Raw genomic sequence first — 16,143 nt, 5'->3', positions numbered from 1 at the left:
TAGAGACCAACTGCCGTGGTCTTGAACACCAAGTGAAGGAATTTAGACTTTTTCTGATAAGCTGTAAGGAGCCACTCTAGGGATATTTGAAAGGAACGTGACATGATTTTTTTCATTTTTTAAATTTAATTTTATGACTTGGTATTAATTCACATGATTCAAATTCTAAAAATTATTAAAAGGTATACAGTAAAAAAAATCTCCTCATCCCATTAGTTTTCCACCTAATACTTTTCTCCATGGGCAATCATCTATCAGTTTCTTACATATCTTTGTTAGATATTCTATACATATACAGACACTATAGGTTTGTGTATTCTTTCCCTCTCCTTTTTATACAAATGTAAACATCTTACATATCCTGTTCTGTACCTTTTTTTTTTCACATGTCAAGATGTCTTTCCATTTCAGTAAAGAGGCACCTCATTCTTTCTTTTTTTTTTTCTTTTGGCACCTCATTCTTTTTAAAGCTGCATGGTACTGTATTCCATAGTTTAGTTGTGCCAGTAAGTTATTTAAGCAGCCTTTCTTAACATTTAGGTTGTTTTCAGTTTCACTATTTAAAAAAATGCTTCAAAAATAGACCTGAACATATGTCTCTTCCACATGTGAAAGTGTACCTGCAGGATATATTCCTGAAAGTAGTGTTGGGGCTCAAAGGTTATACATAATTTTGATAAATTTTGCCAAGTGCCTTCCTTAGAGGTTATATCAATTTCCACTTCCCACCAGCAATGTATGAGTGCATGGTCTCTCACACCTTTGCCAACACAGTATGTTTTCATAAGTTTAATTTTGCCCTAGAAAGATTAATCAGGTTATACGCATAAGAAGACAACCCCATTAACATTTAAAACTAGATGAATAAAACATATGCTCTTTGGATAAATTTAATTTTGATTGGAAGAAGTAACTTTAAAGTTACATATTACCTCCGTGCTACCTAGTAAAAAAGTTCCCTTATTTCTTGTAGCCAAAAGCCTTCCCATTCTTAGGTAAGCAGCCTTTAGGTGGAGATGAGAAAAAGGGAATACGACTTGTGGAGGGCAGGGTCAGCACTATAAGCATTTCCTGGACGGCTCCAATTCAGAAATAAGGTTCTGTGTTTGTCAAGTCCAGTTGTGAGAAGAAGAGAGGTCAGGATAAGGGAAAATTCCGAAAGTGGACTACAAGGTGGAGAAGCCCCATCAGCAACTGGAGAAATGGCAATCTTACCTCAGCAAGAAACCTGTGGAGAGTAATTTTAAAATGCTAACATAGGATCGCATCAGCCCCCCTAGTGCCTGTGAGAAACATGCTTCTTTTCCCCATTCCTATCTCCTACCCCACACCTACTTTGCACACCAGAATATCCTGAAAGTCCTGCAAGCTGCAAACTACTTTTGTCCAGATGTTCCTCCCTCCTTTGAAAAGGTATTTTCAAAAATAAAGCTCCTCGCAATAAACTGGAAGCTCCCTAGGGACAGGAACTCCTTTCCTGTTGCTTTTGAACTCTCTTACACTGCAATCCCCACAGGACCAGATTAAGATCCAGTAATTTAGACTGATTCAAGCTGTGGACCTCCCCCAGCCCCTTGTAGAACTCACTACCAAGCTGGGTTTCATGCTGGCCTGATAGAAGGCCATACCTGACCAGCTGTGAACCCATTAAATAGAGACTTGGAATACCTGGGTGCATGTCTTCTACCGAGAGATGGTTTGTCTTCTGTACTAGCTCGTGCAAAAGTTTTTTCTGCCTCAGTCTTTTCTCTCTTAGAACATTTTTTAAATTATTGATGCATTTGTTAAGGTAGATGGTCTCTGCACACACTTGCTCTAGGCTTATTTTGCCCTGGTTGGGAGATTCAGGCCTAGAACAAGTTTCACTTCCCAGACACGGAGCTAGAGCAAAACCTGGTGATGAATACGCAAGGGGCAAGTTATTAGAAGCCAGAGAGGAGTTGCTGGGATCCTGAGAGGTTTGGTCTCCCTGTGCAGAGATGCCCACTCCACCAGAGACCACACTGAGCAAGCTCTCACTCCCCTGACTCCCAGGGCTCTCCACTGAGAAATCCTGAGCACCCCCTGAACTCACTGTCCCAAGAAGTCTATCACTGTTCTCTGACTGGGAACCGCTCTCAATGCTTTCCAGGTCCTCAGGAGTGATGGACCCACTGTTGTCCAGCTTCTGAAATACTCCCTGCAAAGCTGAACGAAAGTGGTGAATTGCTCGGCCCAGTTTACTCCTGTAAAACTTGATTTCTACATCTTCATCCTCCTGTGAGCCACCCAGACTACAAGAGGACTTTTCAAAGACATCTTTGAGGACCTGAGCAGCACGTTCCTCCTCTTCATTCAGGTCAATATGAACCATGTCACCGAAAGTCTCAGGCCCTATGATAATTTCCTCCATCATGCTGTCACAGCTCAGAGTTGCAAACCTTCTTGACTTATCTGTTAAAAGGTCCTCTAGCTGCTTTGAGCTCAGAATATCAAGCCTGGCTTCACATGCCAAGAGTTTGTCTTCTGTCTTCAGCAACCCAGACAGTGACAGGCAGCTGTCAGCTTCACTTGATTCACTGCAGTTATTTTCTATTTTTGCTACTTTATATGTTTCAAGTCCTTGGATGCACTGTTTGAAAACCTGGGATTTTCCAGAATCCTCCTCTTTTGAGATTAACACTGAGGAAGGTTCCTCAAATGGATGGAGGGTAGACAGAGAAGCCTCTCTCCCTGTCAGTTCATCACAGGTGCCACTGATAACTTGGGGTATTTCTGATCTTCCTTTAACTTCACCGCCTGGCTTAGATTCATCACTCGGTTTTGCTAAACTGTTCTTGGGTGGGAAGCAAAGGCCTTGCTGTTCAGGGGTCTGGAGTTCTCCATGTTGATTCTGAGCCCTCATTTGACATGCTCCTATTATTGGTCCTCTGTCTCCTGTTTCCACCTGAAAAACTGGTTCATCTAGATTTAAAGAATTCAAATTACGATCCTGAAGTTGTTGTTGCAAAAATGATAGAGGCTCCTTTTGGGGATTCTTACAGCACTGTGGTCTGCTTGGTTCTTCTCTGGTGGCAATCCGGACCCCTAAACTCTGCAAGAGGATAGATTTCTGCAATATGAGGTCTCTATGCTCTAGATGGGCAAGCTTCACAACAGTAGGCCTGGGGGCTGGGGCTTTGCCGGCCCTGTATGCCTCTTTAATGTACCTGCTGCACTGCAAGCCATTAACACAGAGGTGCTTGGCCAGGAAGCTGTGCACCAGCTCCATGGTATTTTCCCCATCTTGCTCAGGAAGTCCATACAGATACAGAATGGCTTCCTCACTAGGTCTGTCCACATGGGGTTCCTGGGCCTTTCCCCGAACACACACCTTGGCCAGGGTGCTGCTGCCCACTTGTAGGCCTTCTATTTCACTCAGAACTGAGTCTACACAGCTAGAGACTTCATCTACTGAACCCCGGACTTGGCTCAAGTGCTGCTGCAACTCAGCGATCTCAGTTTGGAGACGGCTGATACCTTGCAGCTCCCTGATGATATAGTCCACCACATCCCCCAGCGGTTCTCGCTGTTCACGGCTGCAGCCTTGGCCAGGGCCTCTGGATGAAAGGGGCTTGGCTTGATTCCTCTCTGAGGGCTCTTGACAGCTTGTGGTAATGTTGGCAGATGAGACGTCCTGAGAGCGAGACCCTGAAACACCGGCAGCAGTGGAGCCCAGAGGAAGCTGGCTGCTGGCCTGCTGCCCAAAGCTGCAATACTGGGCCAGGACCCCATCACCATCCCCACCAATGGCTGAGGCTACTGACCCACACTGGGCGGGCAGAGAGCTGTCCTCTGGTAAGGATCCAGCAGGGCCTGAGGACTGGCTCTTGATGCCACACACAGTCTCTGCCTTAGCCTTATCGGGGGAAAGCCTGGAGGAGGGTCCCAAGGTGACCATGATTTCTTCCTCTGACTCTTGCAACAATCGTTTCATTTTTTCCCTCAGGGTCTGAGGGATTCTCGGCTTCTTCCTCTTGTTTCTACTCAGAATGGTTAATGGAGACTGGGTTAGAAGGTTAACACCCTGATCTGCTCTTTTCAGTCTGTTTTTAGCAATTATTGCCGGCTGATGCCTTGGGCTTGGCCCACAGAGCTGCCTGGAATGGTCCCATGTGTGGTCTCCAAACCTGGCACATGTCCCTGGATCCTGGCTTGACTCTTATCCTGCAGCTAGTAAAAAACGAAAATAGTGCACTCAGGTCAGAAAGTACCAAGATAATCTTAATATGAATCAAGCTGTCAAACAGGAATAAGATTACCTTCTAAGACTGTAGGAGTCAACACTGACCTGCCTCCCAACGCTGACCTTAAAGGTTACAGGCAATCAGCTCTCTCTCCTTGGCTTCCCACTAGAGTACTGATGTACCAACAAATCAAATCCTTGTGTTCTGAGCAAGCATCCAAAGGCATCAGGATTGAGATAAACTTCTGGGAAGTAGGTGGAGTGAGGTCAATGAGTGACTGAACCTTTACAAATTCAACATGAGGGTCTCGCTCAGCAATGAACAAACAGATGCTTAACCACCAAAACTCAAATCACATACACAGTAAAACGCAAGACATGGAATGTTTCTCTCTCCCCCTGTCCCCAGTTTATTGTTCTCGTGAAGGCTCAGCTACTCAAACGTTTGCTCCTGCCTGTGTTTATAGCACAAAGTGTTTTCTCCTTGTTCAGTGACAGCATCCCTTCACCTGGAGAAAGGATCATGACAAGTAAGCGATTTCCCAGCACTGTCCACTGCAGGAGTAATGCAGGGTTGCTCCAGCCCTCTGACTGGCCTGGAGAGAACACTGCATAGGGCAGGTGGGGAGTTGGTTAGCATTACAGAGGGCTCCCAATGCTTTGCTGTTCTCCAAAAAGGTGAAGAAAGACCTGCCACCAGTCTTGCCTCTACATCCTAAGCTACCAGCGACTGTACTACAGAGGCAGAGATGACTATTACCTTATGTGGGGTGGACATCCATTCCCTTTGTACTGGGAACATGCAGAATGTAGGGACAGAGCAGAGTGGAAAGTACAAAGGGTGAAGGAGAGAGCCCAGGAGTGCACGGCACTGCCAATACTCTCTGGGTCTGCTCGGTCAGCCCCGGCAGGGGTAAAATGGGTTGGTGGGAGACCTGCTACCCTTCATGTTCTTCAACCTGAGATGGTTTCTCCATTTTCTGGATTTGATCTAGATTTCTAAATGTTCTAAACCCCGGATTCCTTTTCCCAGTACTCAAGTTAACCCTAAAAGGGGAAAACTGCCCGTGAAGAACCCAAGCTGACTGCTCCCATAGCAAATCTTTTTCAGGAAAGGCCACCAACTATAGCCTGTGGGTCTGAAAGTTAAAAGCACTGTGCTTCTACAGACTAGGAAGAACCAGAAGAACAAGTCAAAAGACTTGAGATAAAGATGAAGCTGACCCTTTTACTGGAAATAACTAGGCCAAGAAACAAGAGACAGAAACTAGATTATTTCCCATTTCATTTCTTCCCTTCTCTCTAGTTATGTCAAAACTACTTTATCTAGGAATTCCTCATCTAAGAACTCTACCCATCCTGTGAGGGACTACAGAGGCCTGATTATCAATTTTTAAGCATTAATGCTTTATTCCAATGTTTCCAGGGGTCAGGATTAGCCATACCCCTAATGTGGCCAACTCAGTCTAGAGTGAGAGTGAGAGAGAGAGTGTGTGTGTCTGCGTGTCTGAGAGAGACAGAGACAAGACAGACAGACACAGAGGGAGAGAAAGAGAATGTTCTGATGTGCACAACCAGAACTCCTGGGTCTTGAGCTTAGTGCCCAGCTGCCTAGACAGCAAAGCCCCAATTCTAGAACTGACTCATCAAATTCTTCTTTTTCTCCCTCCATAAGTACAAAATCTCTTATTGCAAAGCCACCTGTTTCTTTTTTCCAACTGTGCAAGGTCTGGCACCTTGATCTGGTCTTAACATATGGTATTAACTTTAAACAAAGTCCCTAGCCTGACAGACTAGAGTTGTTGATTAGTCTTTAAAGTTTGTCTCAAAGGGGAAAGACTGCTTACCAAACCAAGATGGAAGCTCTGTGTATGACCACATGAAGCCACGAGCAAGTGTTATTAGACTGAGATCTAGAGACTTAAGTTTGGGTCTTGCTTCACCAGTGACCTTGGATTAAACACTTGACCTCTCTGTGCCTTAGTTTCCTTATCGGTAAAGTGGGGGAGATAGTCACAGGAATGTTATAAAGCTAAAATGAGACTGATAATTAGTAAACTATAAAGTACTACAGTGTTATCATTTACTGATACGGCAAGTTCCTGAGACAAAGAAGCAGGGAAACCAGTATCTAAGCCATGAGTACAACTGCCTAAATGTTATGATATGAATGAACCACGACTTCTATCCCAGCCCCTGACCCCTACCTTTCCCAGTCTCTTCTGATGGTCTACAGCGGTGCCTGGAACTCTACCATTAGAGTGTCATTCTTTGTTAGTCCTTCTTTCTTCTAGAAGTTTTCTTTCTAGGGAAAGAAAAGGGAGGAGCAAAACATCCAGTCCCTAACATTTCATTCAGGTGACAGGAGGCTTGCCATCCTTCCTCAGACAGCCTGAAAGCATGAGAAGGGGAAAACAGCTACAGGAGGCAGGCTTTTCCTTTCTAGTGCTGCTGAGGCCCAGAATGCATTGCCAGGTCCTCCAAGGCCAGCTCCACTGTGGTCCAGAGGAGGTAGTTTTTCAGGAACAAAAATGAAGCTGACTCTAAATGTTCTAAATGAAGCTATTGCTTCAGTGCAGGTCAGGTTGACTCTGAGCCTATCCATCTCTGCCCCTCAGATCAATATTCCACATTGGCTTGGCCTAACTTCCTGAATGGTTCCATGAGGTTTCCTTCCAAGAGTGCAGTGCCTACAACACTAGCTGGCCAGCCAAACAGGGGGCAAATGGCACAGCCACTGTGTTCAGAGCCCTTTCCTATGGCGTCCGGAAGGACTAAAGGCAGAGCTGTCAGGTTTTCTACATTAGTGACAAGTAGAAAATTTCCAGCTAAAGCTGCCATAGCAACTCTGCCCATTCTCAAACAAAGAGGCTTGCTTCCATATTAAACAAATAAACAAAACCCTCTAAACCTTCTTCTAAACTGGTAGTTCTTGCCCCCTAATGAACTCTAAATTAAAAACATCTCCTAGGGATATGAGTTCCCTAAAGGCACCAAACCCACTCAATCACCCAGATGTTTAGGTTTTGAAACAGGGGACAGAGCCCAATGTAATTCCCAGGGATCAACTAGTCACTCTGAAAAAGCAACCTGTGGAGCCAGGAGGTCCAATTCAAGGCCACCTCCTTCAGCCTCTCTTTGCTACTACTGGCCACATGAATGAAGCAACGAGGGCTGAAGTGTAAGAAAAACAGTTTGATCTCTATCAGTGAAACCGATGTGCCAGGCACAAAGCTATGTGCCAGGGATATGACACAGTTCCTGTTCTCTAACATATTAAAGTTTGGAGACAGAGTTAGACATACAATCACAAAATACAGTGATACATGTTATAATAGAAGTTGTAATAAAAAGTGAGCATTTAATTTCAGGGGTGGGGAACGGGAAGGTGGTGAGAGGCCCAGCAAAACCAGGACGGGAAAGGCCACAGAGAATAAGTAATAAGTGGGGATGGAATAGGAGGCCTTGGGGTCCAACCAGCTCAAAGCCAGCCCTCCAGTTTCCTTCTAGGTACCCAGTGCTGTCAATGCCCAATCCTGTTGGCCTATCCACTCTAGTCAACTCTCCAAATTTCAGACATACACTCTCAAACATGGCCATACTCTTCTGCAATCTGTTCCTAAGGAATGCCTAAGGCTAGGAAAAACAAGGTAGCCGTTTCAAAGGATATCTGCTTTTGAAAAGAGAACATACCAAAACAAAATGAATTGATCAAAAGGAATAAAGCTTCAATGATGAAAAGCTGAGAACTATGGCAGGGATAGACTCCTTACATCACACAGCATCACACCAGCCTATCAAAAGAAGTCAAGAGAAAAACCCCCTCAGTTTTCTGAAATGGCTGATTCTTTCATCTCTCTCTGACTTATCAAATAAATGTTACTAGGAATGTGAGAATTCCTTGTAAAATTGCTTCTGACCCAAATCTTGGCTTGGAGGAAACAACAGTGGGACCTCTGGGAATAAGCCAGGACTCTTTTCACATATATCAAGCAGCCTCTCATTTTGTATGAAACAAGCCCAGAAGGCAGAAAACCAAGAGGCCTGAGCCTCCTACCCCTCCAGATCCCCCACAGAGGTCAGATCATTCCTTGGACATTTACCAATTATGTTGTATGGCTAAAATAGTGGGAAATGGATTTCTAGGGCTGCAGCAGGTAGGAGTACCCTTAGGATGTTAATCTTTGGGAAAGAATTAATGCTTACAGAGAATCTTGCCAGAGAAAACGATCAGGGCCACAAGGTATGAAGAGTGAGATTAGCCAAAGGGAATAAAGAATACCTAGATTAAATGCACAGTAAGGTCCCTGCATTGCAGTTCCTAGAACTAGTCATCCCTCCTCACCTGCATTAGGAGGAACCCCATTTATAGGGCAAAAACTGGTCATGGTAAAGGAAAGAAAACCTCAAGCACTGTATCCAAGAGGGGAGACAGAACCTCAGGGAACATATAGTAGCAGGAAGAAAGATGCAGTCTTCAAGGGGCTGGCATATTAAGACCTCAGAATGAAAACTGAATGCCAGTCAGAACTGGGTATTCTATGCCCATCCCAGGGCTCCTGTCAGCCAGACCAATGTTTATTACACCGAAGAGTATAAGAGACCATAAAACAAATACATATGCACCCAGAATCTGATGCTCATGACAGACTCTCTTTGACCAAACTTGAGTCCTCTTTCTGACTAGGTCCCTGATCTTGGGCTCTGTTTAGTCCAGTTTTAGTGAGAATCTTGCCGGTCAGTTTAGTTAAAACTCCACATCTTTGATATCTGACAAATTCCTTGTCCCTCACCCAGGCCTGTCTCCAGCAAAAATCTTGTCAAGTCAGTTTAGCCAGACACCTCTCTTCCTGTGATGTTTCTTCTTAGTAATTTTCCAACCACTGACCCTCAAGCTGTTCCTTCCCACTTATGCTTGTATTCAGAGTTCGGCTCAATCTCTCTCCCTTATTACAATACCCCAATGTGACAATCCCCCCGAATAAAGTCTGCCTTATGATTTGTAACAAGTATCAGAGTAATTTTTTTCTTAAGCACTCATCATGCTCTCTTTTTTCCTTACTATCTATGGCTCTTATGAGCAGTCTGAAGAAGGCATGTGAGCAGGAATCTAGCCCCTGAACACTCTCTTATCCCCCACCAAAACCCTACATTCTCTAGCCCCTTACTCCGTTATAATTTCTTCATAGAACTGATTACCACCTGGTAGATCATATATCTGTTTGCTTGTTTATTATCTGTCTCTCCCCAGCCACCCCCCAACCCTATCCTGGAACGTGAGCAGGGACTGTTTTGTTCATTGCTGTATCCCTAGCACCTAATTCAGTGCCTGGCATATGTGGTACTCAAAATCAAACAAGCAAACAATCAAAAACTTCCCATTGAATAAAAGGATCCAGGACACAAAATCAGGAAATGCTAAAGTTGGAAGAGTCCTTTAGAGAACATCAAGGCCTGGAACCTCACACTACATTGTGACCTGGCCAACAGAGTAGTGTTGTCTGGCTAGCATAGTGTTTTTCTTTAAATCTGAAATTTAGGCAGGGCAGCTATTCTGGCTTCTCAAAAGCCCTGTATCACTTGACCCAGAATGACACCCTTGTTGTTAATCTGTTTTATTCTGGAAGACATCTAAATGGGAGGCTCTTGCTTAAGGACCCATGGTGGGTGTGAATTCCATTACATTGAAAGCTGTGCCTTATTTGTTTTTCAATTCCCAAAGCCTAGCACAGGGCATTACTATGCCAAGCATATGGCCTGGCACACAGTGAGAACTCAGTGCTGTGGAAAGAATAAATGAGTGATAGCAGGGCTGACTTAGAATCCAAGTCTTCTACTTTCCAGTCCACTTCTGTTTCCATAACAACAAGCTGCCTTCTTCTAGACAGATGACTTACAACCCCCTTTCATTGTAAAACTAAGTTGGAAACTTCTCCCGAAATACACTTACTCACAATACTGGGGGACTCACTCAGAACAAATAAAGAAGGTAGTGGCAGCACCAGCCTCTTTCAGACTGTCGATAAGCTGGTATCTCTCCAGCATATGAGACTGGCAGAAAGAGACCCTGCATGGTTCCTGTTATCCCCAGGGGTGCTATCACAGGACTTCCATATGCCCTCCAGCTGAAGGGCAGCCCTGATCCTTTCCCTGATGACAGGTCTAGAGCAGCATTGTTCAATAGAAATACAATGTGAGCCACAAATGTAATTTTAAAATTTCTAGTAGCCACATTAAACTTGAAAAGAAACAGGTGAAATTAATTTTAACACTTTTTATTTAACCCATTATCCAAGATACTATTCTTTCAACATGTAATCTATAAAAATATGATCATATATTTGCATTCTACTTTTTATACTGAGTCCTTGAACTCTGGTATGTATCTTACATTTACAGCACATCTCAATTTAGACTAGCCATCTTCAAGTACTCAATAACCACATGTGTCTGGTGGCTACTATATTGAACAGCGTAGTTTTAGAAGGTTAGGGCGGGGGACCCTCTGGAGAGCCTTCAAAACCTGGCAGCAGATGCTCACTGCAAAGAGCAGACTGTCATCTCAGGGGCAGTAGAACGCTCTGTTCTTTCACTCTTCCTTTCACCTGTTCACTTTGATCCTAGCTGGAAACAGCATATTTCCATTTTGTGACAGGTTCTAATCTCCCTCAAGGCTACAAAGAACAAAGTATTAAGGCCCCAACCTACAGAGAATGAGACCTTTTCTCTCACAACCTGACCCTTTCTAGATACCCTGTACCTCTGTGTAGCTTTCCAATACTCTGGGTGAAATAAGATAATCCTAGTTACTTCAACAGAAGCTACACCTTCACAGGGAAGACTTAGAAACCTCTCACAGACAAAAGCATAATCTCAATGCAGCTGGGTCAAAGGTATGCTATCCCACACAGCTCATACCAGAGGGACACGTAGCAATAGTAAAATTACATTTGTTCAGAATTTTACAGTTTACAAGATGTCTGTTTTATCATCACAACAACCCTGTGAGTAGGAGAGAAGGATTATTATTCTGATTTCATAAATGAGAAAAATGAAGCTCAGAGAGGCTAAATGACTTGACCAAGGTCACAGAGTAGAGCTAGGATCTATAAGAAGGTCTTCAATCTATAAAGTTAGTGCTCTTTTCACCATACATACATGGCATAAATGGATACATTATTTATTATCCTTGTGTGCACACATTTAAGACTGAGAAAACTCAAGATGACTTTTCTGTTTACATGGCATATGCACACAAAAAGGATGAATTAATACATTAGACAAAAGGACAGTACACAAACACAGAAAACAGGAAAGGTTTCTAAACATATACAGGTGTATACAAGAACAAGAAGGTTACCTGAATACATGCATGAGATAAGGGACAGATTTTATCTATATATATGTATGTGCATGGAAGGAAAGATGGCTTGTGTATATTTATATAAAATGAATGAATGAGTTGTCTATATATACGTACACACAGCAGAGGAATGGTTATTTATAACCATAAGGACATATCAAGAGGGAGAAACAGATTATTTGTACACAGGTATACACATTTCCAAAGGGGTGAGTAGGTTATTTATATACATACAGGACAGTACCAGGAGGAATGGATGGCCAGATTATCAGCATATAAACACGTGCAAGTGAAGATTCTACCCTCAGTGCTGAGTATGCTGTTTTTCACTCATTATAATGACCCCCCACAAGCAAGTTGGCTCAAGTAGTTATGTAATTAATGTAGCTGCTCCATATTCCACCCACAAATGCTTTGCTTTTGTCCCTGCTTGTCGTTCAGAGTCAGTCATACACTCAATAACACTTACCTTGCTGCTGCAATCAAAATAAGAGTTAAGGAAATAAAAAGGAAAAAAAAAACACATTAAAACCACAAATTCTCAAGTTTTAGAATTCAAGTGCTGTCTTTAAAAGGAAATCCATTCAGAAGCACTCCTTGGTTTGACAGAGAAGCCACAGGATGAACTTTCTAAGCCACAGCACAGCTGCTTGCCCAAGCGACAAGCAGAGCCAAGGAGCTATTATTCTCAGCTGCACCCAGCTGGCTGGCTCCACGGTGCAAAGTTGATGATAGGAACAAAGCCCGGCAGAGAAATCCCCTCACTGAAGGGCTGGGCAGGAGTCTTGCTGCCTGCAAATCTAGGAATCCAATCTGGTCCACATCTCTCTGCTGAGGGGGATTCTGACGACCAGCCTGCCGAAGGTAATAGCAGCCAAACTTCAACTGGACGTGGAATTCTAACTCAATCGATTCCGGGCTTTGAGACTGAGAAAGAAAGCAGGGCAGCTACTGCTCCTGCTGCTGCTCCTCCTCCTCTCCAGCTGCTTCCTGCCTGCAACCTCCCATAGGGCACCAGCCCTCCTCACACGTTCCTGGTGCACACACCCCCTTTCCCAGCACACTCACGCACACACAGACCTCGCCAGCAAGCTCACTCACACACCCTTGGTGTCTCTCCCTCTCCCTAAATATAGATCTTACTCTCTCCCCTCCCCCATTCCTTCCCCTCTTTCTTCTCCCCCTCCTTCCTTTTCCTCTGCCTATCCACTTCTCTCTTGTCTGGGCTATAGGATATAAAGAGACATACATAAGGCAGAGCCCTATACTGTGAGGCACTCCCAGTCTCAGAAGGAAGACAGAACACAAATGCCAGAGCACAATACAAAGGGCATCTTCCCTTCTACTGAGATAAGCTCTAAGGTTTTTTTTGTTCGTTGCTTTTTGGTTTGTTTGGGTCGTGTGTATATAATCTGCTGTCTGCATCTGGCAAGGCTGGAGAACAGATAAAGTGTCCAAGTGCAGTTAACATCAAATAACACCACGTTCTCAGAGTAGGTACCTGGTCCAGTTCTTCCTGAACAGCCACAGCAAGAAAATCAACCAGCAAACAAGAAAGCCCTTAGGCTATGCCAAGGCAATGATTAGACAGATGTAGGGGAAGCTGGGTGGGCTGAGGTAGACCCTCTACTTCAAAATTTAGGACCCAAAATTAGGAACTAAGTAACCTAAAGTGATACCACATTGACCTAAGCTGAACCTTGTCAGAATCCTGGTTTCATAGTCCCAGATTTCCCAGTCCTTCTTTGCCAGCTATAGCCCCATCTCCCTGTAGACTAGTCAGGTGACTCTCATGTGGCCCTAACTCCAAATAATTCAATAATTCTAGTTAAGACTCATCAGGAAATTAAATGTGTGTATCTTCAAAGAGCGCTCAAGTTGTTCACTGCAGCATAATGCCAAACATAAGCCAGGAACCTTTGAAACCCTGGAGTATAAAACACCAAAAACATGAAATATATGATATCTCTTTCTACTCTGCAATCACAGGACAGGAAAAACACTGTTTGGGCTTAGAGAACCTCAGAATTCTTCTCAATACAGGGCTTCAATCAGCAATTAACAATCCAGTGAAGCCCATTCCTATTCTACCTCCTCTGAGCTCAATCCATTGAGATAAGCAGCCCTTGCCCCACCCCCTCAGGCTAACATCAGGTAGGCAAGTTTGATCCACTCATCATGCCCAAACCAAGCTCTCAAACCTTGCTACTTCTGCTGGCCTGCAACATTCCTCACGACAGTGTACAACAGAAAACGGCCTATTAGCCAGGAATCAGGTAGTCAGTCTATGGGGGCCACCCTAGAATCTGTCATCGCAGAATAGGCAGCCCTATATGGTAGATAAAACAAGCTTTTAAATTAAGAGTGATTTCCTTGGTTTATCCAAGATCCTAAGGAGAAAGTGTTGATTCCAGAGCCAACATTTGCCTCCCTACAGACTTCTTCCAATAACACTGCTTCCCCCTCAACCAAGGAAGAAAATTTAGATTCCAAGAGACACTACACAACCCATTTCTTAACCATCCACCTCATTATGCAGCCAACACTGACAGCAGAGCAAATACCTCCTAACCCAGTGGGGAGCTGGCTGGATGACAGAAGAGATAAGGGCTGACAGCACAACCATAACCACATCTAAATACAGAAGGGGAAAAAATCCTGAAAACTGTCAAATTTCAGTGGAAGTCATAGCAAATTTACTGTGGAGCTCCCCATATTTCAGCCAGGAGAAGCAGGTATAGATTTTAAAACAAGAAATACGGGTGCGACTGATTAAATCAGAACCCCCCTCAACCCCCACCCCACCCCACCCCACCTCTGCAGCCACTCATAAAGAGCTCAGAGCAGTGGCTGTCATGACCATGTTTAGGTCAGAGCTTTCTAGACTGAGAAGCCCAAATTCTCAAGACTGGGAAGGATCTTCAGAGATAGGATACCACCTAAAGAACCTACTTTTTCCTGCCTCATCCACCAGTGCCTCTAGACCTGAGGCTAAATGTGACCCTGTCTTGTCCATCTCCCCACTCAAACACATTCAGATCATCTCCTAAGCACCTTGGGTTTTCCAGAAAAACAAAGGCGCAAACAAGAGAAAACATGTTTAGGACAAGAGGCACAATAAATCTGCTATCTATAGTTCTAGTCTTCAGACTTCACAAGAGTGCTCATATGGCTTTGACCATAAATTACCTTTGTATCTTTCCACCTTCCTATGTCTTAGTGAAAGAAAGAAGTAGAACAAGTGGGAAAGCAGTAAATAGCAGTTTCTGTAAACTCAGTAAAAGAGCAGGGTTCCTTCTGTCGCCATTCAACAGAGCCCAGAGAGTGCTAGACATCATATGACCAAAGGATAATCAGACCTCCTTAGGGGACTAGCCTTTTAGGATAGACATGTAATTTCTGTTTCCTAAGCCATGTAAATAACATTGCAGCCCCCTTGTCACAGTGGATCTGTCTTTTGGGGATCCTGGGCTGGCTAAAAGGATAGGGGTGCATTTTAGAGGTAAGAAATAGCACAAGCACCCACCTTAGCTGGGAAGCGTCCTTAAAGCAGGGCTGTTCAAGAGCTAGCCGGGCATAATTAGAAAAACAGATTGGGTTAAGAAGGAAAAGGCATTTATCCAGAAGCTGTGAAATGCTCTGAACAGACATTCTCAAGGTCTGGTTCCCAATTTAAATCCTTGCAGGGATCTTCGCCTAGAGACAGATGAGTCAAGATGGAAATTCAACATGAGACACTGACACTCACGCAGAGTTGTGGGAAGGTTCAGCACTTCAGGAGCTCTAAAGGGGAACTGAATGGGTGGGTTAGTCAGAAGACCACTTGGTGCACAAAATTCATCTTCAGCTAAAGTGTTCTAAGTGGTGTCACAAGGATACCAGAGAAGGGGCTCATCAACTACAATTCTCCCCTCTCATACAAACTAGTCTAAGTCTCCCTGGAGCCAGATACAACTGGTTGAAGCAAAGAGTGTGCCCGCTCCAAACCTGGCCTGCCTTTTCAGGTGTCACTCCAGAGCAGCTGGGTCAGGACCTACCTCATCTCCCAGTGATAACACACTCCCAGTGATTTACACACGCAGGGTGTAAAGGATACGTAGAACCCAAGTCTGACTTACACAGAAGTAAGCTTGTGACTCTTCCTTCTCTACCACTAAATAAAGCCAGAAGCAACAAGAGGCTGGTATGTGGTCACACAGCTGGGATCTGTTTCATGAAGAAAATGGTTTGTTCTGCTGGTAGAGAAAAGTCTTCTTTTTTCCTCCTGTAAAATTATGTTCTCTATAAACTACTGAGAAAATACATGCAGCAGAGAACGATGGGCAATGGGAGATGGTTCTCCTTCTTCCCTCAGGAACCTGCCCCTCTAGGGGAGTGAGGAACCCGGCAGAGATGCACCAACTTTACTGATGTGCTAAGACACAGCTGCTACACAGCCTAAATGAGAATTGACAAGCTGCAAGGCAGGCCTGAGGAGTCACAAACTGCTGACAAATTTCAGTTCTACAATCAGGTCAAGCACCATCCCTGATTAGCAAGAACTTCAACATAAATAGCTGATAAATTCCTCAGGACT

At 44.1% G+C, this 16,143-nt stretch overlaps 1 protein-coding gene across 7 annotated transcripts in view; it reads right to left on the bottom strand.

Annotated features, from left to right (window-relative positions):
* Positions 1-16,143, bottom strand: part of LOC105102307 (protein unc-13 homolog B) — a 166,962-nt gene that overhangs the window by 46,459 nt on the left and 104,360 nt on the right. For 2 of the 7 annotated variants that reach the window (XM_064490300.1, XM_031449964.2), the window contains exons 1-2: positions 12,037-12,163; positions 1,669-4,191 (exon numbers count right to left, since the gene is read on the bottom strand). The exons of 4 other annotated variants lie outside the window; for them this stretch is intronic. In XM_064490300.1, coding sequence (XP_064346370.1) covers positions 1,669-3,955 — 2,287 coding nt within the window. In that variant the 5' untranslated portion in view covers positions 3,956-4,191; positions 12,037-12,163. Of the gene's footprint in view, positions 1-1,668; positions 4,192-12,036; positions 12,173-16,143 lie in introns of those variants that run through there. One more of the 7 variants, XM_064490302.1, reaches the window with a different exon arrangement.

The sequence above is a fragment of the Camelus dromedarius genome, chromosome 10 (assembly GCF_036321535.1).
Source record: "Camelus dromedarius isolate mCamDro1 chromosome 10, mCamDro1.pat, whole genome shotgun sequence".
NCBI lineage: Eukaryota > Metazoa > Chordata > Mammalia > Artiodactyla > Camelidae > Camelus > Camelus dromedarius.
Note: the sequence above shows the minus strand (reverse complement) of the source record. Positions and strands in the feature narration are given on the sequence as shown.